We start from the raw sequence: 24506 nt of genomic DNA on the forward strand, positions 1-24506 counted from the left end.
AATATTATCGGTGATTTCCTTTAACCCTAAGGCTTTTTTTCCCCTGGGAAATTTCCATAAGCACAACGCTTGAGGTCGTAATTGACATCATTCATAATGAAATACCTTTTATTCATTCATTCATTTTCCATAGTGCGTAACCTGTAAAGGAGCTTTGAGTTTTTTCCAGGGAACTCATAGAACAAGGTGGAGAAAACCCTGGATGAGGTGTCTACCCATTGCACATAGACAACCTCACTCACATCCACTCATATGGAAACTCCCTGTGTTTAAGTATCCAAAGGAAACCCTCAAAGCATGAGGAGAGCCCTTCTGGAAGCAACCCTCCAATTTTATCCAGGTTTGGGACCGTCACTGCATCCGGTGGCTGGGGTTTGGGCACTGGCTGGGACTTCTGCATGTCAGGGAAGCAACCTTACACTGAGACACCAATGACCCTAAATAAGCCAAAACCTATAAGAATAAAGTAATAAAAAATTAGTATTGATTAAAATAAGTTTAAAAAAAAAACAAGAATTAGCAAGATCAGAAAAAAAGGTATCATAAGACCTTTAACAGAAGGTTCTGACTTTTAACAGAACTTTAGAAAGGTATAAACATAGTGACAATACCTGTTAGGGATGGCAGTTCCCACAGGACCACCTGATACGATTTTATCACAATACCTAGGTCCCGATTTGAGTTATATTGCAATTCTATAAGTATCATTCTTTTATAAATAAATTGAGTAAATGAAGTAAAAAAAAAATGTTTTTCTTACAATTGTAAACAAACTTAGGAATTCATTTGCTCCTGTGAGTGGTTTAGACTGCACCAATTGTACGATTATAGAGGAAACATATTGCCACCTCAAATGCAAACATTTATAATTAAAAGCATTTTTTTTTTAAAAGAGAGAGATTTTGGAGTCAGTGTGGCGATAAATGAATTGCCTCACCAAAAATTCACGATATATCACTAAATAAATTTTTCCCCATCTGTAATCTATATTCATGAACGTAAAGGAAATGTACGTGAAGATACAACAAAAAAAATTCCAATAAAAAATATTAAAGGAAAAGAAAAAAACAACAATTCAATTTTACTCACTTCGCATTTATTACTCCCTAATAATACAATAATACACATACCTAAAGGTGACTGAATGGGAACCTCTAAATGTCTTAATTTTAAAGTAAGTGTGTGCAAACCTTTGCACTGTAACAAAAGATTAAAAAGAAGTTAGTAAAAATCATTAGCTGTTGCGTCAGTGAAACAGTGACCAGCTTATTTTCTCTTAGGTTATCTCATCAGTACTATTTGATTATATTTCTAACTTGTAAGTCACCTTTGTGTCCTTTTTAGAAAAGACTAGCACATAAACAGTGTATAAACAGTACTGTGATTATGCTAATATACTTTATATTCATTTATCTATAAAATTTCTATTTTCATTTTTTTATTATAACAGCTCTGTCGGCTATAAAGTTCATATTAACACACCTTCTAATATGGTATAATTGTGGTAACAATTGATGATTTGTTGATCTGTTGTATTATACTGTAAGTGTACATTTGTTTAGATATATCTTTTAAAGGAGTCTCCAGTGTCAGTACTGTAACTGTAAGTGTTAACATCATGCCAAGTGTGTCCCTGTAATTGCATATCCAGTAAGTGATATAAAAGTAGACAAGCATTTATACTGATTGTTTCTGAGACCTAATGAGTAAAGCAATTCTGCTTGTTCGAACTGTTAATTATCTTATGTGAAATAGTGACTATTGAGTTGGCCGTGTGTCCTATTAATCCACATTTTATTCAGGAACTCTGGCAGACTGCCTTGATGCTCGTCGAAGATAAAATCCTTTGCTAAACGACCTTGCGCTCATTTTGTGTGTTTATGCTGTAATAAACGAGCGCCCTACTTTCTTTTACGCTCACGATACAAATGAGAGCGAAGCAGAGAGAAGGCGTAGCTGAGCCCGGTTAGAGTTTGAACTTTGTCTCTGCACAATGTGTTTATCACTTGGTCACATTCTCAAAGTCCAAAGCTGCGAAACAGGTTTTAGTCCAGTTTGTTTGACCTTGCTGGATTTTTTTTTTCTCTCTCTTACTCACTAGCAGACCCAGACTAAAGAGAGAATGCAAAAACATGAATAAGGGCTTTATAGTATGGATGACAAGCAAATAATAATAATAATACTTTTAGAAAGTAAAGGGAAATGAAGGCCTTGATTTTTATTAATTGCAACACACCTTTTTGCTTTTTCAGTACTGAGGAGAGAGCAGCTGCCTGCCCAAACCAGTCACCGAAGCGTTTTAGCATGAAAACACATCTAATAACGTTATACTGTATCATTTTAAACAATGCTTTGTCTGCTTAATAATTGCTTCTAAGTCATTCCAAATAGCCTCTGTGTTGTTTTATTAACATCCAAGGTGAGCTTCAAAGCTAACTAGCTTCTAACACAGGGCTGAATCCCAAATCCCGCTGGAACTCCTAATCAAGGGCACTACTTGATCTGTGGGACTGTACACCCTTTCCATTTAACACTAACAAGGAAGTTAACATAGCTGATATTCTAAAGTGAAATAAATGGTAATATAAGGAGAAATGTACAAGATTTACAGGACTGTCCACAACTTCCATCTTTTATTCTCCTTACATATTGACTGCACAGTAGCAGTAATAATTAAACTACTTTCACACTACTTGTCAGTCGCCAGCTCTGCCAGTTCCGGTTACTTAGAGTAAGAGTTTAATATGGGTGAGCAAACTAATAAACAAACAAATCATGATCTTGAACTGTTTTATAAAGGCAATATCACACTCAGGGCCATGCTGTTGTGCTGGATATCAGCACTACTGTGATGCAGTCGTAGGCACGAGGGCATAAACAGCACTCCTCGTGTGATATTGCCTGATTAGGATTTTATTCTTGATATAATAAACCTGCAAAATAAACACATTCGAGTTAATTGATTAAGCTTAAAGTGCTGATAAGAGATGAATAAATAAATGAATGGATTGGTTGTAGATAAACCCTTAACAGTATCCTAGACCAAAGCAATGCATCGCACAGTTCTTTAAAATGAATAAAGTTTTTTTTTTTTTGGTTGTCCTTTTTTTTTTAATCAAAGAGGTGTAAATGAGTACTACATCAGCATTATTATCATCCCAATTGTGCCGCGCTTTGTGTTCGGATGTAGTTAATAACAGCAAACAGTGTGAACTTAATTAGTCTCTGTATTCCATGCTGCCTTTCATTAACACTCATTACTAAAAACAGGTAAACATGCATTTTATCCAGACATGAATATTCCAAACTCATATTTGCATTTACTTTAATATGAAAAAAATGATAAGTATCATGGAGACGATGTAAGGACATAACATACAGGCGTGAAAGAAAGGCAGGAGATTAATGCACTGTAGAGTGAGGCACATTTTATATATAACAGAAGACTAAGGTTTCTTTTACTTTCTGTAATCTGTGTGTAAGATTTTGTTCATCTCCCATCATCTTACAAGCAGCACAAGACGGACAGTGGCATGTATGCATCATATACGCATTATGAGCTACAGCAGCAGTTCAGGTGAATGGAAATCTTCATCGTAGACTGATGAAATACACGCACATTAGAATACATGTACGTTTACGGTACGTAGAACCAGGCAGCCTACCAGAGAAAAGTCTGTAAGAGCACACAAACAGTAGAAGACAGGATCCGTGAGGCGTGACCCGTGACGCAGTTCATAGAGACAGCTCAGATCCTTCTCCTGCACCGTTGGCTGGAGGTGTACCATGTATCAAAAGCCCATCGTCATCATCAACGGCGACATCCTCATCATCCGACTGGACCACAGGGGTTTCGGCTCCGTCCTCCCCCTGGCTGTCGGATGTGGCGGTGGAGGAAGTGGAGGATATCCGTGATTTGAGCTCACAGGTGTCTGGGACCCTCAGAGAGATTTCTTCCCTCAGCGCAGCATTGATGTCACTACTGCCCGCAAGACCTAGAAGACAGACCACAGTTACAGACATTAGCATCATCACCACTGTTTATTTTAGGCCTGTTTAAATGTAGGATGAAGTGGTGCTATACACACTCGGATCACACTGAAATAGACAAAATGTGTATAAGGTGTAGGGGTCTGTATAATAAAGCAACCTCAGGAGGCTTTATAAATAAACCACTATACATTTTACTATGATAAAGTACATAAAATATTGCTTTGTAATGTTTCTGTGATAAGAATATGAGAATGCACTCAAGCCAGTGTAATGTGTGTGAAACATCAAATGTTGCTTATTTACTCATTATATTGTACACGTGAGTTTTGTTAACAATTGCATAACACGTTGACCAAGACCATAATAATGTGCTTACTGGAAGCACTGGAAGTAAATACATGAATTAGTTATTCCCTGGCTTGTTTATGCATGCTGACACTTGAAAATCAGCAGATGGCAAAAAAAAAAAAAACTAAACAAAAAAATAATCTAAGAGACTGCTTCTGATGAACAGTGCCAGGGGACATGTGAAGAAAAAAAAAATCTGTTCCAATTTGTGGTGGTAGCCTGTCCATTGCTACCTTCTAGTGGACACGAACATGCGTCGTCCTCCTCGGTCGAGGCGAGAAACACATCCAGGGCCTCCTGATCCGAGATGTCCAAAAGGTCCATTTGCTCCAGCATGTCCACGTTGACCTCCATGGATGAGATGCTGCTCATGGGAGCTACGGAGCATGGGGAAAGATATCATAATGAGAATTATCAGGTAGACCAGATAATGAGTATTCTGTCAGTGTCCGTGTTTTCGAGGGACTCACCCCTCTTGTAATCTATCTGCAAGTGTGCTGAGGAGAAGTAAACGTCCACATCGTGCTGGAAGGCCTCCTCAAAGAAGCGCTGTCTTTCCCTGAGCTTCAGCTGCTGGGCCGCGTCCATGTCCGTCAGCTTCAGAGGGTTCTCAGATTCAGCTGGGAAACACAAAATAGGACAATTTTATTAAACAAAATTATAATAATAATAAAGCAGAGATTTCTTAGACTTAATAGGAAGCCCCTAGTGATCACTTTGCAGCCCGGAGTGCAAGAATAGTAAATACATAAACCACCACCAGGGAGCAACAGTCAGCTGTATCATCCATTGCCTCATCTTTAGTGCTGCCAGAAAGGTTTAAACAGATTGTGGAATCTATTACTGGCTTCAATATATTTAGATCTGAAGGTATGTCAGTAGGTAGAAACTCCAACGCGCGCACGCACACACACACACACACACGCAAAACACTGTCAGTCATCTCATATTGCCATAAATCTGTCAAGGCTGCAGTTCAGTCACAGCATCTGTCAATTCTACAGCTGCTAATCTGATTGGGTTGAAGTGCAATCACATTTGCTGCCCATGTCAGGTGCAGGGTAATAGCCTAAAGAGGAGGATCGTGCTAGGGAAAAAAATGAGATAAGGAAATTACCAAATAGCTGTACATTACACTATGAACCTGGGTCTCTTTCATTTTTGTTAGTGTATAGCACTTGTGTATATCCCAACTGGGTAATGCTCTTAAGAGTTAAAGCAGGACATACTGTAAATGTGATGTGATGTATGTGTCAGTGCACTTGTTAATCAGCATTGTATGAGAATGCATTTCTGTACTGAAGCAGTGGCCACTTGTTTAGTCTCGCAGCTCTACACCATCCATTAGTCAGATGAGTAGCCTGACCCTCTGCTCGAACACGAGACCTCGGCCAGTCATCTATTTATGGAGTTGCACACAAGAGTCGGAGTAAATGACTCACCGGTAATTATAACCACATAAAAATATACGAAACAGAAACAAGAAGCCTGTTTTTAGACACTTCACATGTTGTGTTTTCCACAAAGCGTGAATCATTTTTCTTCACGTGTTCACAATTCTTGTCCCTGACATGTTCATTTTTAACATGATGCATTTATTTTCACTTTATACCCTTTCCCTTATCTAATTCTTTATTCTTTATTCTGATTCCTTTATTGCCATGTGTTAAGTTTTTCACCTGATTCATTTATTGTATATAATCATTTTAAATTATTTCTTAAAGTTATTTATTTCTTAATTTTCATATTAATTTTATAACTCCTATATCTTCACTTATTAACTTTAAACACCTAGGGCATGTTCTTGTAGAGCTTTTTATTATTATCATTATTTATACAGTGTTACTTTAATTACTGTTCAACAAAAATTATGAATAACCATGATCAGAGATCATTTGGTGGATTTGCATCTTAAAAAATAATGTTTAATAGTGAAACTAGGAGCATTTTAACAGACACACAATCTGATGAGAACTTAGAGGATTAAGCAGCTGTGCAACAAAACGAAAAACACTAGTTAATGAGGTTATTGAGGAAAAAAAGCTTGAAGTCCAAAGATTGGACTTCGGCGCGATGGAAAAAGGTCATATGGTCTATTGAGTCCAGATTGACCCTATTCCAGAGTAATGGGCGCGTCAGGATAGGAAGGGAAGCGCATGAAGTGATACACCCATCATGCATAATGGCCTCAGTGTTATGATCTGAGGTTGCTTCAGCTGGTCAGGTCTAGGCTTAGCTATTGTTATGTGGCAAAAAAAAAAAGTTAACTGATGACCTGAATGTATGAATGACCAGTTTATTATATCTATGGAGTTTTTTTGCCCCTTGATATCACAGGCATATTCCAGGACTCAACTTGTGAAGTTGTTCTGGAAATACGAGGAATCATTCCACACGTGAACTGGACCCCACATTGTGTGCCGTAATCAAACCTAAAGGCCGTTGAATGGAGTATTAGAATGGCAAGCCTATCAGTTTAATATCATATTAATATTAATAAAGTTAATATCTGAACCGTATTTATTTCTTAATGTAGAAATGGCTCTGTCTGAATGCCTGCTGTGTATTTTCAAATATTTTATATAAATGATGCATGAAAGTTTGAAAAGAATTGTGTTGTGCAGTATGTATATTTTATAATGCAGCGTGTAGTGTATAATGTATAAGGAAGGAATGTGGGATTTGGCTTTACAAAAAAACTTTTAAAGGAAAATAAATATATATATATATATATATATATATATATATATATATATACATATACACACACACACACACACACAACTTAAAGGAAATCATATTGAAATGGCCATTTGTACTTAGAGCTCCTATGTGTGGACTCCAACAGGGTCAAACAAGCATTCATTAAAGAAAGAAAGAAACAACTTGAAAAGCTGTGACCTGCATATTTATTGTTCAAATAATGCAAGTAATCAGCTAATTAGCACTTTCCTTTTTTAAAAAGGCATTATTTGTGTAAGAGCGTTAAAAATGGTTATATGTGCAGCACAGTACTTCTACTCCATGTCCAGGGCTGAGGACCACTATTTTAAAAAGTCACAGCTATGCCTTTCCTTTTACAGCAAGTCAATACATCGAACCAGACAAAAATGGCATTCTGGGATTAAGCTGTAATTAGAGCGTACAGGCCTAGACTGGGCTAATTGGATTGGGTTTGTAAGCCTCTGTCAAATTAGGAAGAACATAAAGACTTGCCCGTGCTGGGAAAGCCGACAGATCACGTGGCTTCCACGTGCTTCCACTGATTAGAACTGTAAATACTAACACACACACACACACACACTCTAGTGCAGCATTAGCTAGATTGCTAACAAATTAGCTTGTGTTTGTTACACCTGATTGTTATATTAAAAGAAGTAAATACATTTTTGAATAATAATAATAATGATAATAATACTATTTTTTATAGTTAACAGTAGTTTATCCAGCTTGCAAACGCTGTGGCTAGAGTGTTAATATCTTTGTGAAACTGAACCCATGTTGTGATCTGTTAACAAATCTAACTGAAATGTCAAGCCATAATCATAATCTGCCATGCAAAATTTATCATTAAAATCTGTTTAATCTTCAACTGTTAAAAGTCATAAGTTCATTAGTTCGCATAAACAAGTCTTTTTTCTCTCTCTCTTTCTTTTATTCGCTGAGGATTAATCCTTTAAAGCATCATGTTTTTATGGGTCGAGTGTGTTCACGTCCGGTGGGCAATCTGAAATGAAAAGGCTTTTTAAGTTTCTCATCAAACTAAATTAATCTCATTCAGTTGCCTTATTCTCACTCATAAGCCTTAAGCTTTGAAATTAGGACGTGGAAATTCGGGGAATTCCTGCTAAAAGAAAAAAAAAAAGATTTCATTTTTTTCAGTCAGTCACCCAGTAATAATGAAAATGTGATGACTAACGATGCAAACATCCTGGCTTTTTGTTTCAGTTTCCTGAAAAAAATTAGGCTTGTCATATTTGGCAACAGAGCGCATGTTCTCTGCGGCAGATCAGGAACAGTCAGTGACCCTGTGGTGTGTGAGGACGGCGAGTCAGCCAGCGGACGAAGATGTCACTGTGACTCACTCTCTGGATATCAGACTGTGTGTGTGTGTGTGTGTGTGTGTGTGTGTGTGTGTGTGCTAATGCTGCATTCCAGCCCTGGTTTTAGCATGTCCTCATCACCTTTTCCTGCCATATTTCCCTTCACAATAATCCCACATGTGCTATAAAAGTCAGTCCCAATCTTTATTAGCTCTAGAAATATTTACTAGATACATTACTAGATGCAAGAGGCATCTTAACTAACCAAAACTGTAAACATCACAAGCAGAATTTGGCTGAAAGGGCATTTTCTTCCATGAACATATTTTTGAATGTGCAAAATATTAAGCCACCTCGTATTTCTTCAGATTTCGCTTCCAAAGAGCCAGACTTGCTTGTATTTTTATTGTAGTTCTGAGGAATAGTTCTCCAGGCTTCATAAAAGCCTTTTTTTGGCTCTCTTATTTTTGGCAAATTTATGACTCTCAGTTTCGATCCAGTCCCTGGACCGGAGCAGTTTCAAAGGAATGTTTTTTTTTTGTTTGTTTGTTTTTTTTGCTTAAGCAACACAGTGACCTATGAATCATTTAGGTATAAAAAAAACCCCATCTAACTTAGAGTAAGAAACAACAGGTGCAGATGATGACACATATACTGCTGATGCTGAATGGTTGCAACAGACGAGAGGGGAAATGAGATTGCTGCTGAGGTTGTTTACACTTGCTTACATTTCTTTAAAACATCATTTCATTTAATATGTAGAAATGAGGGGGGCTGAAGAGTTTTGCGCAGTACTGTATATCAGCATAAGTGAGCTGTATCGCTTTTTCACTAATCATTAAATTAAATCTTTAGCACTTCTGTTGTACACTGTACAAATGACTGTTCTAGAAAAGTTCTTGCTCTCTGCAAAACACACACACTCAGTCAGAGAAATATTGTAGACTTTCTTAAATGTTCCTAGGAACCATTTAACTTTAATGCACAATATGGATTATTATGAAATACAGCGCAGAAGTTTGTAATCCCTTATTGTTTTTAATGGTGGGAATACAAGATATAGTACATCTGTTTTACAGTCCATCTGACATACATTATAAAACACCAAGTGTACGTACAACGATCTGACATATAAGGCAAAATCAAGAGCACATCTTCGGTAAAAACGCATGATGAAAGGAGATTGCAAGGTTGTGTGTTGCACGAGGGGAATGAATTACAGATGAGATAATCCATAGATTGTTGCTTGATAGCTAGAACATTTTCATACAATACCAGAACTCGATTAAAGCCATTTAAACAGTGTGAGGGTGACCAACCTCAGCAAATGTGGGCTATAAAATGTCTTTCAATATTTCAATTTACACACACTGCAAAAAAAAAAAAAAGGCCTTTATTTTGAATAATCAAATATACTATGTGTCTTACTCATGCCTGGAAAAGATGATCTCCAAAATCCCCTTCTCCCCTCACCACCACCCCAGATTGTGCAACGGTAATGATGAACAACGAATGTTTTGCTTGCACGCCACAAAATGATCTCTCCTCTCTTTGTCTGCTTATACGTCACATAAATTGATATAAATATTATATAATATAATATCTAATATATTCCCATATAAATATTTCCACAAAGATGTATTTTAACCCATTAGTCTATTACACTATTTAAAGGTTAGAGTGCCACTTCAGGCCTTCCCCTGACCAGGGTCCAGGACAACCGTCCCGGGGTTCACCTTTTATAAAACTGCAGCCAAACAAAATTTTAAATTCTTTAATGTTTTAAATTCCTTTATTTCCTTATTTTTGTTATTTTCCTCATTCCTAATTCTGTTGGCTATTTATATTTATTTATCTATTTTCTGTTGGCTTTTATTTAGAAAGTGCCAAGAAAATGGCTAGAAACAGACTTAATTCTTACATTTTGTGCTAGAAAATACTAGCTAGATTTGGCTATATTTAAGAATCTTGCTAAGGCATGAGTGTTTTGAGCATCACTGACCGATACTGGTCAACATGGTCTCTATGAAAGATAATGAGTGCCACAAAGTCTTAAAACTCAATCATAAATTGATCAATTGAACAATTTCCAAAAAACATTATTAACAGAGCTAAGGGAAATGTCCCATAATGTCGCAAAGCTACTTTACCTTTTAGCTACTTTTACATTTTTTATGATTTTTCATATAATTTTTGTATTTTTAGCATCCTACTTAAGTATACTGAAGAAAAGCCATTCTTTTAGACGTCCGTATTAAAAGTAGTTAAGTAGATCTTAAATGGCATGCTGTTATACTTTTATATCTGCTTAAAATATTAAAGAGTAATCTTCAGTGGTGGATGTTTTTATATAACCACTACTTCAAACCATCAGGAGATGCATGAAGTATCATGAGATATATTAGAAGAAGTGCACGTCAGGGTGTGTCTGTCCGTCCGTGTGCACTGCTTTATGCTGACTGGCACATTGTTCCGTCAGGGAGTGCAGGGGAGGAGAGGACACCACGGTCCAGCAATCTTATTTTTGTTTTATGCTAACATGAGCATCCTGCACAACATCTTTAACAACCTCTGTTTCTGCACACCAAGCCAGGAAGGAGAAGTAGGGTCACTGCTTTCTTCCTTTGAACTAACTCGGGGTTAATTGCCTGGCTCTAGGGACGGTTCGAGTGCTCTCGCAGTGGGTTCTCTCAAAAACCTCAGGCTTCAGGTTATGGATTTGCGTCTCCACTTTACAGCCTGTAAAACGCTCACAAACTCAGTCACCCGCTGAAAATAAGCGGTACACATCCGGATGCCCACTAGACTGGCATGGCGTGGCATTTGCGCAGGAGTGGAGTGTGTGATGTCCCGCTTGTTTCCACAGGTTACGTAAAAAAAAAAAATAAAAAAAAAAAAGGATGGAGTGTTTTTACCTCAGGTCAGGCTTACGGACAGCAGGGGTCTGATTAGTAGTGACAACAAGTCACTTGCGGACACAGCAAGAGTGCAGATCTTTATTTCTCAGACATGGACACACACACACATTTCCGGTGGTTTTCTCTAGAGGAATAGATTTTAAACAACTAATTTTAGATATGGTTAAAAATGTGGCTATTGAGGTAATGTTCCAGATGCACTGCTCTCCGTTGATTCTGATTGGTCAACTGATGAATTGCTTCAAGACCAGCATCTATTAAAACATATGTCCCAAGACATAGGAAAGTTTCTTGCATAAAAAAAGACAACAACAAAAAAGATCTGGTCTTAACCTTCAGTGACCTCAAATCGCACGACCATGAGAACACATCCCTCGTTTAGTTTTTTCACACACATCCACTAATTTAAAGTTAGCTTTCTCACACACTCTCTCTCTCCTAGCTCAGCATTCTGTCCATCGTTATGTCACATTTAAGCTACATTCCATAAGCTGGTTGGAGTGACTGTGTTTTTTTTTTTGTGGGTTTGTATAGATGAGCCACAGTTAAAACTCTCCCACAGGCTTTTCCTGACAAAGTTGGAGAAAATGACCTTTCCAGATGCTTTAAATCAATTTTCGACCACATGAATAAAAATAAGGATGGATTGTTTCGGTCTGTGGTTAGAGAACTATGGAAGTAGTGTTTGACCACAATATTGAACTGTATATTTGATTCTTTTAACACAACAAGACAGACATGTGGTGTGAAAAAATTTAATCATGCTTGAATCAAAACTCAAGCACGTTATTCTCTCAAGCATGATTTTCCTGGATTAATCCGAGGGGCGTTCAAGTCAAACCGGGACTTTAAGATTGGACAGAATAACAGAACACAGTTATGAGAGTAAAAACTTCATTGAAACCTCTAAAAAATCTCCTGCTATATAGTTCACAATACCAGTCTTACACTAGTGATAGGATACCATCCAGGTTGAAAGTTTTCTCAGGATGCTGGAGCCATGATCAGACAATGTCCTAAACGCTGGCCTCCCAGGAACTCCTTTAAAAGCCCAAACATGTGGAAATGGCTTGGATCGAGGCCAGGACTGTACGGAGGACATGGCAATGACTCCCGGGTGGGTTTCTGTAATGTGTAAGTGGTGTTGGTGAATGAGTGCGTGTAGAGTTTTCAGGGGTTTTTACAGACAGATCCATCTCTTCAGGCTTTCCACTCGCTGAATGCTCACAGGAAAGACTGCAGTGGGCTCCGTGCCACCTCGGCTTGGAAAGGTGCCTTCTTTAAAATGTTTTCATTATTCAAAATTATTTACTGCGGGTAAGAGTGTCATCATCGTGGTATGATCTGTAAATGTCAATCAGTTTTACGCCTTCGTTCACGAGACACGTCATCACAAGTCCCGGTTTGACTTGAACATTTTAATTTTTATTATTATTATTATTTAAAAACTTTCTAATCTGAATGAATTTTAAATAAATGACCTTTGCACAATTTTTTTTTTTTTTTTTTTTTTTTTTTACACGTCGCATTTTAAACGGTAGACTAGCGGAGATAAGATGTAGCTGGACTGCTTGTCTTCACCTTTCTAAACCCTTTGTCATTTCTCATTATTGGTCTCAGACTGATGATGACACCGGGTATGACTCAGCATTTCATTTTCAGCCAATTGTGTGAGCCAGTCGTGTGACACTGACACGCATAAATAATCACTTTGCATCGAAATGCCCTTTCCCAGCACCTCAGAAGAGCTGATCTGGGGTCTGTTTTGTTCTATTGAAATCATAAATATACACAAACTGGCTTCAGATCAGTATGGTGCACCGTGTGGTTGTTTGGGGAAATCCCCTTCACAATCCCCTTAAGGGCTGTTTCCTCATCTAGCCAGCTCGGCTTTTGTCACGTCTAAAGAAGTGATCCGAAGTAACTGTAGACATCGCGAAAAAAAGTGTTGACTCAGCAAGTAAGAAGGTTGGTAATCAATAGGTTGTGAGTTCAAATCCCAGTGCTGCCAGCCTGCCACTGTTAGAGCCTTTAGAGCGATGGTTAACCCTGAACCCTGCTCAGCTCAAATTACTGAAAAGGTCTGCCAAATGTAAACTTGGCCATTGAGCAGGGCATTGTGTTTAAAATCAATCATTATATTTTATTGGTTCTATACAGCAGTGATGAATTCTTGATTCGGATTACGATTATTCACAATGTTGATTGTTTAAATACCTGCATCTCTAGTACAGAACAGATTGTAAGTCATTTATATTAATGCATTCATAGTGGTACTTAAATGGTAGAGTATGTTCATCTTCTAGGGCTGATAATAAACATATTGTTTAAAAAAAATGAAGTCATGTTTATTTGACATTCATGGAAGGAGTCTCCAGTGTCAGGATTGAGTCTCCTCCACATGGAAAGTTCTTCAAGACAGATGACTGCACTTTCTGGTTTTAAAACATCAAGAGACAGGAGGATAAGGTAGTCAAGTGTCAATCATATTTATTACTGCTATAACATAAGTGGGCAGTGGTTAAGGCCTTGGTCTACAGCTCAGAAGGTCATGGGATCAAACTCCAGCACCACAAAGCCACGGATGGGCCCTTGAGCAAACCTTAACCTTAAACCTCAGATGTAAAGTATAAAGAGGTAAAAGTAAGTTGCTCTGGATAACGCCATCATGGCTAATTGCTATAAATGTAAGTGAATATGGACAGTATTAATATATAAAATCCTTACAAATAATAATGGGCTGTTGGTTAATAACTCAAGCTGTGATATCAGATTGCAGATTGTTATATGAAAAAGATAAATGCATGAAATGTGAGGTAGCGTCACTTAGTAGCAAGTTACCATTTAGTTATTTTTCTACTAAAGCATACCCCCGGGGGTTTTATTCTTTTCTTAACATGAGTATAAATTCAATTGGAATTTCATCCACGAAGCTGGATCAAAGAATACACATTCTTTCCCTCAGTCCAACTAAATATTTCATGAGAGCTAGAGAACCTGCTCAATACCCGACTGAAGAGGCGGCACGAGTCTGAGCAACACAAAGGTCATTTTACTTGATTTTTTCCTGAGGAAACCACAACAGCATGGCCACGTGGTTTTTTTCCCCTTCAACGCTTTTCTTCCATTCAACAAGAATCACGTCATGTGGCAGCCATGATCGTGAGCTGAATGGAGTCTAAAAGCAAGACAAACGCAAGTGTTTCCAGGAACTGTATATAGAAAGGCTACTGCACTGAGTTACTGGAATGATTGAAAGATAACAAGAGATGAGCGGAAGCGTAACTGGGCATGACATCACTCAGTTCTGGTGTGTCGAAACGACTTGAATGTGTCAATGTGTGTGTAAGAACTACTAGGCTGTTCAATTATATATTCATTTACTGGCATAGCCTGTCTGTAGTCGTCCTAAAAGTCTTTCATTCCTGGGATAATCTGTTATCTTGTGCCATTTACATTCTTAACTGAGTCACCAATTACCATCTAAGCCACAAGTCACCAATCAATCAGATAATATGCAGGTGAAAGTGTACCTTCATGCAACAAGCTCGACAGCTAGTATAAGAAAACATGTTTCAATCTTTTCTACAAAAACCGTGCTTACTGAAGATGAACAAATGCTATTCTATATCCGTTATAAGCAGATAATGCAATGCATGATGTCGACATTTTTTTCTATTTAAAATCTACAGTAACTATTAAGAATAAAGAATAAAACAATGGGTAGTGTTAAAGGAAAATATCCAACAATGAAATAAAACATGATTATTGCTTACTACTTTGTCTACTATTAATATTAATATACTTTATATTATAAAGAATATTGCCTCGATAGATAGATACCTCCAGGTCCTAGGTTCTGTGTGCATGGAGTTTGCATGTTCTCCCTGTGCTTGGTGGGATTCCTTCGGGTTCTCCGGTTTCCTCCCACTGTCCAAAAACATGAAGATTAGGCTAATTGGTGTTCGCAAATTGCCCGTAGTGTGTGAATGTTGACCGGAGGCCGTACCACAGTCGTACAAAATGAGAATAAAACATTAGCAACTCCAAAACTGCAACTCTTGTTTCCAGGCTGCAGTGATCAGAACATACCAAAAGTAATCCAAGGAAGCAAACCCGGTAAACTGGCGACAGGCTCACTGATGCAGGAGTCTAGCCCGTGTAGTCCGATCCAATAGAAGAGCTACTTCTTGAAAAAAAAAAAAAAGGTTCTTATAGAAACAAATATCGGCTGTATGGAGCATATTATATAAGAAACTACTTTTCAGGCAAAAAAAAAAAAAAAAGATTCGCTGCATGAGAAAAGAAGCAGGTGCGACAAATTCCTCAGAAGGACTGCATGTGGTTCTACAGGATGTTCAGTAAAACTAAGCAGCTAATTTCCTTATAAAACTGCACAAATCCTGCCTGAGATTATATTTTAAGCGAAGGTTTGTCACGCCAGTTATTGAAATAGTTTAATTATTTACTGTTGACTGTTTTTTTTACACCATTTTTTGATTCTGGAAACTTTTTATAGACATCCTCTAGACTCTAGACAAGACTTGCACTGTACTGTATCTACATATATAAGTTTCACTTTTCAAATTAAATTAGGACCAGTTTTTGAGATGCACCGTATTTAGATACACACACACACACAGACATATACAATAGTGTCAAACATGCTGTAATAGAAAATAAAAAATAAAAAACAATAAAACTTTGTCCCTTTTTACAGTCCTTTATTACTGTACATCTAATGCTAAATCTATATCATACATCGTTTTGGTTTCAGCACAGGGTGTGGCTCACAGACCCTGTGGTTATTAGCATGGTAACATATCATGAGCTTAAAACCAGGTGAGCACAACAGTTATAACTTGTTTTGCGTGTGCATGCTGTATGTGTTTCTTTATGTCTCATTGGCATATGACTGATTTAATATGCGTGTGTATTGTGTGTGCTTTGTCTATATTGAAACATAACGTTATAACGTTTTTGACATATAGTGTGTAGAAGTGCGATAATGGGGTAAACTACATTAGGTTAAAAAGACTTTCCTCCTTGCAGCTGTTCATTTCACATACCACAGCTGTCCACAATGTAGCTAGTTTCAGCAGATGTTAGTATTGGTTTTTGTTCATGGATATGGATTTAGATAGAACTATGTGTTCAGTCTGAAAGTAACCGAGAACTAGCACACACATGGTGTCACATTGTCAGCCAAATGTTATGTTGACGTTTTTACATGGGGAAAATCACTGCTATTTAGTGTTGCATTACACAGGTGATGTAAGCTGATTTTCTGGAGGCAAATGACCAAATTTATCCATAAAACCTTATTAATGTATATTGTATTTATTACGTTATTGTATCCGACATAGGTACAGTAAGCAGGGTTGATGATTAAGAAGCTGTCCTCTGATAACCTCTGTTTGTCGACCTTAAGTGAGGATGGTAGAATTAATTAATAAATTGTATCATGTGTTTGTATTTACGCTCCTGAGACCCCAACTCTACTTTGGTTTAATATCAATTTGACCAATATATTTGAACAAACTTGACAAAGTATTATATCTAAAGGTCCTTATATAGGAATTTTACGGGTAGTGCATATATTGACAATGTTGAGGTTGTTTAAGCCAACCCGGAACTTGTAAAGAAGTTTCTCGTAAATAAAGGTGTAAACCTGATCGACATTTACAGAAGACTTTAATCACATTAAAACGATGAGACATTTAACCGCGGTAAAAACATCTTTTTTAAAGAAGGCCGTAAGTCTGTGACTAACAATCCTGGTCGAGGTGACTCAGAGCCCACTGCAGTTGTTTCTCTGAAAATTCAGCAAGTGGAACTCCTGAACTTTAAAAACTGATGGATAACATGTTGCTAACTTGCAGACGACACTCATCTGTCTGTGGGAACTGTACACACACACACGGCTGGGAGTTACTGCCAAAACTGCCGTACAGTCCTAAACTCACTCCAAACCATTTCCACATCAATAAAAAAGTTCCTGGAAGGCCAGCATTTCAGACATACAGCAGGAAATCTGATGACGGTTTTGGCATACTGAGAAAACTTTCAACCTTTATGATACCAAGCACTAGTGAAATGCTGGGATAAGAGCATTAATGCTGCAGGGGATTATAGAGAGAAATAAAGGGAGTTTTTAGTCCCATAACTGTGCCCAGACTAAGTTGGAAGAAAATGTTCTCATATTAGGACATTTAGGTCTCAAGAGGTTAAGATTTTTTTGGGCGTATTTGCATCAGTCGTATTGGCATGACAACGCACAGACAACTCTCTCTCTCAGAATGAGAGCTAAGTCCCACAGTGATCTCCAAAATCTGAATGTAAGTACTACGAACATTAACTCCTTGCTACACACTTGGCACTGCATTAAGTATAATGTATCAAGCATTAAGCATATTAAATTTCATTTAGATCTCGTCAGTCTCACCAGGACGTGGAAATGTATGGACTGTCCTGCAAACATTTTCAGAAATCCTCGTGTAGATTCCTAATGAGAAATCAAGAGACCATAATGGAAAGGGGACATGAGGACGAAACCATGAGACGAACTGGACAAAACAGAATCCCCAAACAGAATCCCATCCTTTTCTGTATGACACCAGATACTGTGATTATAAATCATTACCCTTCCATAACTACACAGTGTAAAGTCAATAAGTCACTATGAGTGAATTGCGAGTGAGCACAGAACAGTCGTTATGATTCGAGCAACACTATCAAAAGAGAGTATAATACGCTCTCATTTAAAAAGAACGCCTGCCTTTGATGACTGCACATCTCCCCTGCATTCCTTTTATCTCTTCTATCCTCCGCCTCAACCACCAAGCTCTCATTTAGGCATGGATCCAGGAGTAAATTATTAATAGTGTGAGTGTGTGAGCCACTAGTGTGCACCAGAAACTGGGTGAAGCATAACCCAGCACCAGCAGGTCCCATGCCTATTCTCAACAATGACCTCATTGTTAACCCTCTCCTCTCCTCAATAGAGGTCTTTAAGAGCGGGTCAATTAAAGGTCAAATCCGAATTCTGATGAGCTATAAAAAGACATACATAGCAGTGTGCGCAATTAGAGCTTGGTGTAATAACGATCATCTCTCTTACGAAGGAGGAGTGGGCAAATGAGCTATGAATAGTGTCAGAGTAAAATGATGAAAGTTAGGGAGGAAAAAATTACATCATATGTCTGTACAACTGACACTGTAATATTTACAGTGGGGCCAAAAGAGTATTTAATCAGCCACCAATTGTGCAAGTTCTCCCACTTTAAAAGATGAGAGCGGCCTGTAATTTCCATCATAGGTATACCTCAACTATGAGAGACAAAATAGGGGGAAAAAATCCAGAAATCACATTGTAGGATGTTTAAAAAATGTATTTGCAAATTATGGTGGAAAATAAGTATTTGCTCACCTACAAACAAGCAAGATTTCTGGCTCTCACAGACCTGGAACAACTTCTTTAAGAGGCTCCTCTGTCCTCCACTCGTTACCTGTATTAATGGAATGTTTGAACTCGTTATCAGTACTGTATAAAAGACACCTGTCCACAGCCTCACAGTCACACTCCAAACTCCACTATGGCCAAGACCAACGAGCTGTCAAAGGACACCAGAAACAAAACTGTAGACCTCCACCAGACTGGGAAGACTGACTCTGCAATAGATAAGCAGCTTGGTGTGAAAAAATCAACTGTGGGAGCAAATATTAGAAAATGGAAGACATACAAGACCACTGATAATCTCCTTCGATCTGGGGCTCCATGCAGGATCTCACCCCGTGGGTTCAAAAAGATCACAAAAACTGTGAGCAAAAATCCCAGAACCAAACCATCAGTAACACACTGCGCCGCCAGGGACACAAATCCTGCAGTGCCAGACGTGTCCCCCTGCTTAAGCCAGTACACGTCTGAAGTTTGCTAGAGAGCATTTGGATGATCCAGAAGAGGATTGGGAGAATGTCATATGGTCAGATGAAACCAAAATAGAACTTCATGTTTGGAGGAGAAAGAATGCTGAGTTGCATCCAAAGAACACCATACCTACTGTGAAGCATGGGGGTGGAAACATCATGCTTTGGGACTGTTTATCTGCAAAGGGACCAGGACGACTGATCCGTGTAAGGAAAAGAATGAATGAGGCCATGTATCGTGAGATTTTGAGTGGAAACTTCCTTCCATCAGCAAGGGCATTGAAGACAAAACGTGACTGGGTCTTTCAGCATGACAATGATCCCAAACACACCGCCCGGGCAATAAAGGAGTGGCTTCGTAAGGAGCATTTCAAGGTCCTGGAGTGGCCTAGCCTGGATCTTAACCCCATAGAAAATCTTTGGAGGAAGATGAAAGTCCGTGTTGCCCAGCGACAGCCCCAAAACATCACTGCTCTAGAGGAGATCTGCATGGAGGAACGGGCCAAAATACCAGCAACAGTGTGTGAAAACCTTGTGAAGACTTACAGAAAACGTTTGACCTCCGTCATTGCCAACAAAGAGCAAATAAAGTACAGTACTAAGATGAAATTTTATTATTGACCAAATACTTATTTTCCACCACAATTTGCAAATAAATTCTTTACAAATCCTATAATGTGATTTTTCTGGATTTTTCACTCTTATTTTGTCTCTCATAGTTGAGGTATACCTATGATGAAAATTACAGGCCTCGCTCATCTTTTTAAGTGGGAGAACTTGCACAATCGGTGGCTCACTAAATACTTTTTTGCCCCACTGTAATATGGATTTGACAAACCTGTAATGTATTTCTGAAGTGAGTCAGTCATCAAATAACTGTTTTTTTTTAATGCATTTATTGTATGTTTTAGAGTGCGAGGTGGTAAGTACTGCCGGCACACACCTCCATGGTTTGGTGGGTTGGGTTAGTCTTTGGTCTGCGTGTGTGAAGTTTGCTTGTACTCTGTGCTTAGTGGGTTTCCTCCAGATCCTCTGGTTTTCTTCAACAGTCCGGTTGACGGTGTCAAGGTTAACAGTGTATGCTGCGGTGTGTGGGTGTGCTTGTGTCTGGGGGAACAGAGTGCATCCAGAGTGTCGCTTGCACTGCTCCCAGAATTCCCTGGGATAGTCTCGAGACCCAGCACAGGATAAGTGGTATGTCTAATAGATAGATGGATATCTGCTTTTAAAATACATTTTAAATTCCAACATTCTTAAATATGTCTTAAAGAATACGTCATTTTTTTCCCACAGGTGATGCTAGAATTATAATTCAAAGTATACTGAATCTCAGTTGTATTTCTTCCATAAGATATACTTTCCCCTTTCAAAACATCTATTTTAATGCAGCTGATGGAAGGCTCCTTCAGTACCAAGACTTCATAACAGTCAAAAAAAGTTTTTTCCCCCACGGCAAAGTATTCTGGGTGGAGGGCTTTGAGTTTTTTCATTGACATGAAAAGCTGCATTTTTGCCTTGAATTCAAGAGAAGCTGGCGAGAGAGCTGTTTCAATAGTGGTGACAGGTCTAACTTGTTTTGCAGATGATCCATAGCATTATATATTATGGGTCTGTTAATTGATAAAAACTTATAATCCTGCTTTTTAATTAATAAAGAAATTAACCACGGCACTGGCAAACTGCCGTGGTATAAGAAAAATAAAGCAATACCTGATGTCCCTTTACAGGTAAACTTCACGTCAGGCCACATCACACTGACGCATTCTGATTCTTTTGCATAAACTGTACAAGAGTTTTCTCAATACTTATAAAACACAGATGAACATATCCTTCTATGTGATGATAACAGGCTCACCCTTTTCAGTGTTGTCTACTAAATCAAGGCCATTCTACAGAATAAGCATGTCCGATTCACTGCTTGGTCCGTCTGTAGAGCTCCATCACAGTGATTTAGCACTATATAAAAGGACAAGAGTAGTTTACTGGCCAACTTCTTTAAGCCTGGCACACAAAGCCGTAGCAGTAAAAGAGCTGGCAGTTGTTCCTGAGCTCTATTTACAAATGCATGATGGCAGGCAATGAGTCAAGAGCCTGCAGTAAGCACTCATAAATTTATTTCGGATAAAAACTGGACCCTGGCCAATTTATAAAACCCAAGCGTGGCAAAAATAACTTATATTATAGAAGGGAATTGGATTCTACTCTTGTATTAACTGCGAGAAGGTACGCTGAGTAATTTATGTATGGCATAATGAGAAAGCTTCAGTCTAAAGGCTGCAGGCTTACCCATAACAAGTCAAGAAAAAGAATTCCTTGGAAGATAAACATTTCCATGCATGACGTCCGTGCCAGCTGGACTTGATAGAGTGCATGACGTCCTCAAGCTGGTGTCTTAATCGAATCTATATCACAATGGGTCTTTGGCCCCGAAACATAATAATCTGTGATTTATCATTCTGTGATCTAATTTCTGGACACAATACCCAAGAAGTGCATGTGTGTCTATGTAATAGAGTGCAATACGATACAAACAAGCTGAGTATTGAGTGGGAACCGAAGCATCCTCATGATCCATTGCATGAAAATGCCCACACAGATGTTTTGGGATAAGCTGCAGTTCTTAAATGAAAAAAAAAATTAAATACTTCAATGTGATTATAAAAAGAGCAGCAGGTTAGGGGTAATTACCTCCCAGACTTGTTAGTAGCTCAGAGACCAAAATCTTATCAAAGCTGGCACTGCCCTTGAGTATGCCGCTATGAGAAACACAACCTGCACTGGCCTAAATGAGCACTTATCTAACCAGAGGCAGCCCACATCATCCGAAAGAGCCTGAAGAGACTTGACTCCAAATAAGGAAAGGAATTAGGACTGCCTGAAGACCTCTGCACAATACACTTTTGTACTGTTAAAGTGAAGATTTGTAAAGCTACGAACATGCAAGATGTTTGCAAAACTGTCTAGTTCTGTAGAAGAAACCGACCTGCCTGAGGCAAAGTGTTAGAGGGAAAATTTCTTACAAGTGAAGATAGTGTATGCCTGTAATTCTTGCTTTTTAGCACAATTCAATCAGGTTAAAGCATATTGGTGACATCTCGAATATTTCCGATTGCAGCTTTATAGAGAAAACCTCTTTTTAATTTATTCATTCAATCATTTTCACTTTGGTTGTTGCAGCCTATGTTAAGAATTGCGGGCATTAACAATGACTATGGGAACGCCGGTCCATCACAAGGCATGCCACACATCCAGATTTACATCCATGTGGAATTTAGAGTCACCAGTCTCACCTACAGGCATGCCTTTGGGACGCTGAAGGGAACCCGAGATCCCAGAAGAAACCCTCAAGGACACTGAGAGAATATGTGAAACACTGCACAGACAGTAACCAGTACCAGATTTTCTGAAACTTAATGCTAAAATCCCCCTTTTTTTTTTTTCTTTTTTTTTACTAATGTCTGTAACTCTCATTTATTCATTTTCAACACCAGCCTCAGTGTCACAAACCACAGCCTGTGACATTCAATCAGTATTTCTGTCATGTGTTCATTGTGACAGGAATACTGAACACATCCCAAGGCAGTTCCAATCATGCTTTCGGAATGTGGGTGGATACTGGGGAACCAGGAGAAAATCTGTACGCTGTTAAGTTTATAATGATGCTAGGATTTGCTGGAAGTGTCAACCATGTCTCGTTACGCTTACCGTCCGGAGCTGACACGCTTGTATGACGGAAGAGAGACACATGCACAAATGTGTCTGAATGACATGATCGTGTCTGAACGGTCTATCTCATTCATTTGCAAAAAAAAAAAAGGTATGTAAGCACTAATCTGTTTCCTAAATCTACTTCATCACAGCTTATGCATGTTGTTTAAAAAAAAAAAAAAGTATAGGAAGTATTATCATATAAGGAATGAGGAAGCGTAACAATGAGGTTGTTTTACAGGCATATGATAGAGGACAAAGAGATATGTTAAAGGTAGATGCATGGGAAAGTTCACACGATGTCAGAAAACCCTAGCTTGCACCTACCACTGCGCAGAACATAACCAGAGCTCAGATTCAATCAAACTTTGGTCTTTTCAGCTGTAAAGAGCTAGCTTTAGGCTAAAATCCCTTACTGCACCTTTAATATGTATGATTGGAACTGTAGTGGTTTGTTAGTGTAACTTTAAGCTGAATCTCTGAAGATAAAGCTAGACCTTTTTATTATGGTGTTAGAGAAGTAAAAGCATTGGAAAGCGTTTTTTTTTCTCTTGAGCCCCATAAAAGAGCATTTCTCAGTCTCAGTGTCTGGACCGAACACAGGACAAAGAAGTTGCTAATTGGATAATTAGCTTATTAGGCATATTGGGTTTATCATCATATTGACCCATGGAATATTGCAGCTGACAAGAAAATACTTGTAAGCACATTTCATTGTATCTTGTTTTATCTCATAACATACTGTGCTCACCAGATCTCCAAGCATCAAGTGTTATCCTCTATAGTAATTTTATAAACCACTTTTAGTGAGTTGTAAGTTTCTTTGATCAATAAAGAGTAAAATAAATACTTACGTGCCTGATGTTCGTTGTGCAGGTTTGCCCCCTTTGAGCTCATGATCCCTGTTTCCAGATGCACACGCGTGCACGCACACACACACACACACACACACACACACACACACACTCTGATGATGGAACAGAGGAGGCTCACACAGGACTGGATCCTTAGTTAGAAACTGGGCAAAACATCAGCAGTGAGACTGAACTCCAGCATCATATATACCCTCATCTCCTATTTCAGAATCCGGCCACATTCCCAGATATGAAGCTCATCCCCTCATCCCTGTCACACACAGTCTAACTTAGGAGACTGAAGACAGAGGGCTTAGGCCAGTGGAACGTACCATGTGGTCATTCACAGGGGAGAGCTCACTCACTGCTCAGACAATACCATGTAAGAAAATGCAAAGGGAGGGGAAAGGGTTATGCAACATGGAAAGGAGGGAGGAAGTTTTGTAAAGGCCGAGGCCTGCTCTTTCTCATTCAGGCTCTCTCAGGGTGTAACTGACAGGAAACAGGCTCGCTCATTAACAGAAATAGCACCGTTGATGAGCAATTTCCCTCCATTATAAAACAAGTAGTGTATATTAATCTACAACTCTTTTATGTGTAGAATATTGCCAGAGTACAGTATACATACTACAATTAGAAACTAAACTGATACTTATCACAATTTCACCCACCCAGTGAAGTTTACCCTTAATTGTGTGGTCTGTGAAACCCCTTTG

The 24506-nt window shown here is 38.5% G+C and overlaps 1 protein-coding gene across 3 annotated transcripts; it reads right to left on the reverse strand.

Moving 5' to 3' along the window:
* Positions 1-2604: 2604 nt before the first annotated feature.
* On the reverse strand, positions 2605-24074 carry si:ch211-253b8.5 (dysbindin). 3 transcript variants are annotated; one of them, XM_053483837.1, is made up of 6 exons: positions 23791-24074; positions 15395-15491; positions 15146-15232; positions 4812-4961; positions 4575-4718; positions 2605-3995 (listed from the first exon to the last, which is right to left on the reverse strand). In XM_053483837.1, exons 3-6 carry the CDS (start codon positions 15180-15182, stop codon positions 3736-3738), a joined length of 591 nt encoding a protein of 196 aa, XP_053339812.1. In that variant the 5' UTR covers positions 15183-15232; positions 15395-15491; positions 23791-24074; the 3' UTR covers positions 2605-3735. The 3 variants fall into 3 exon arrangements, with proteins under 3 accessions (XP_053339812.1, XP_053339810.1, XP_053339811.1); XM_053483835.1 differs by lacking the exon at positions 15395-15491; XM_053483836.1 differs by lacking the exons at positions 15146-15232; positions 15395-15491.
* Positions 24075-24506: the final 432 nt, after the last annotated feature.

The sequence above is a fragment of the Clarias gariepinus genome, chromosome 23, assembly GCF_024256425.1.
Source record: "Clarias gariepinus isolate MV-2021 ecotype Netherlands chromosome 23, CGAR_prim_01v2, whole genome shotgun sequence".
NCBI classification, from domain to species: domain Eukaryota; kingdom Metazoa; phylum Chordata; class Actinopteri; order Siluriformes; family Clariidae; genus Clarias; species Clarias gariepinus.

Bases quoted from the DNA above. Each gene is read 5' to 3' on its own strand.
- si:ch211-253b8.5 (XM_053483835.1), bottom strand. From the start codon at position 23,833: ATGAGCTCAAAGGGGGCAAACCTGCACAACGAACATCAGGCAC. The intron at 15,233-23,790 runs GTAAGTATTTAT...GTTTTTGGACAG, and splicing joins GCACAACGAACATCAGGCAC to TGGGAGGAAACCGGAGAACC. The intron at 4,719-4,811 runs GTGAGTCCCTCG...CATGCTCCGTAG, and splicing joins GCAGATAGATTACAAGAGGG to CTCCCATGAGCAGCATCTCA.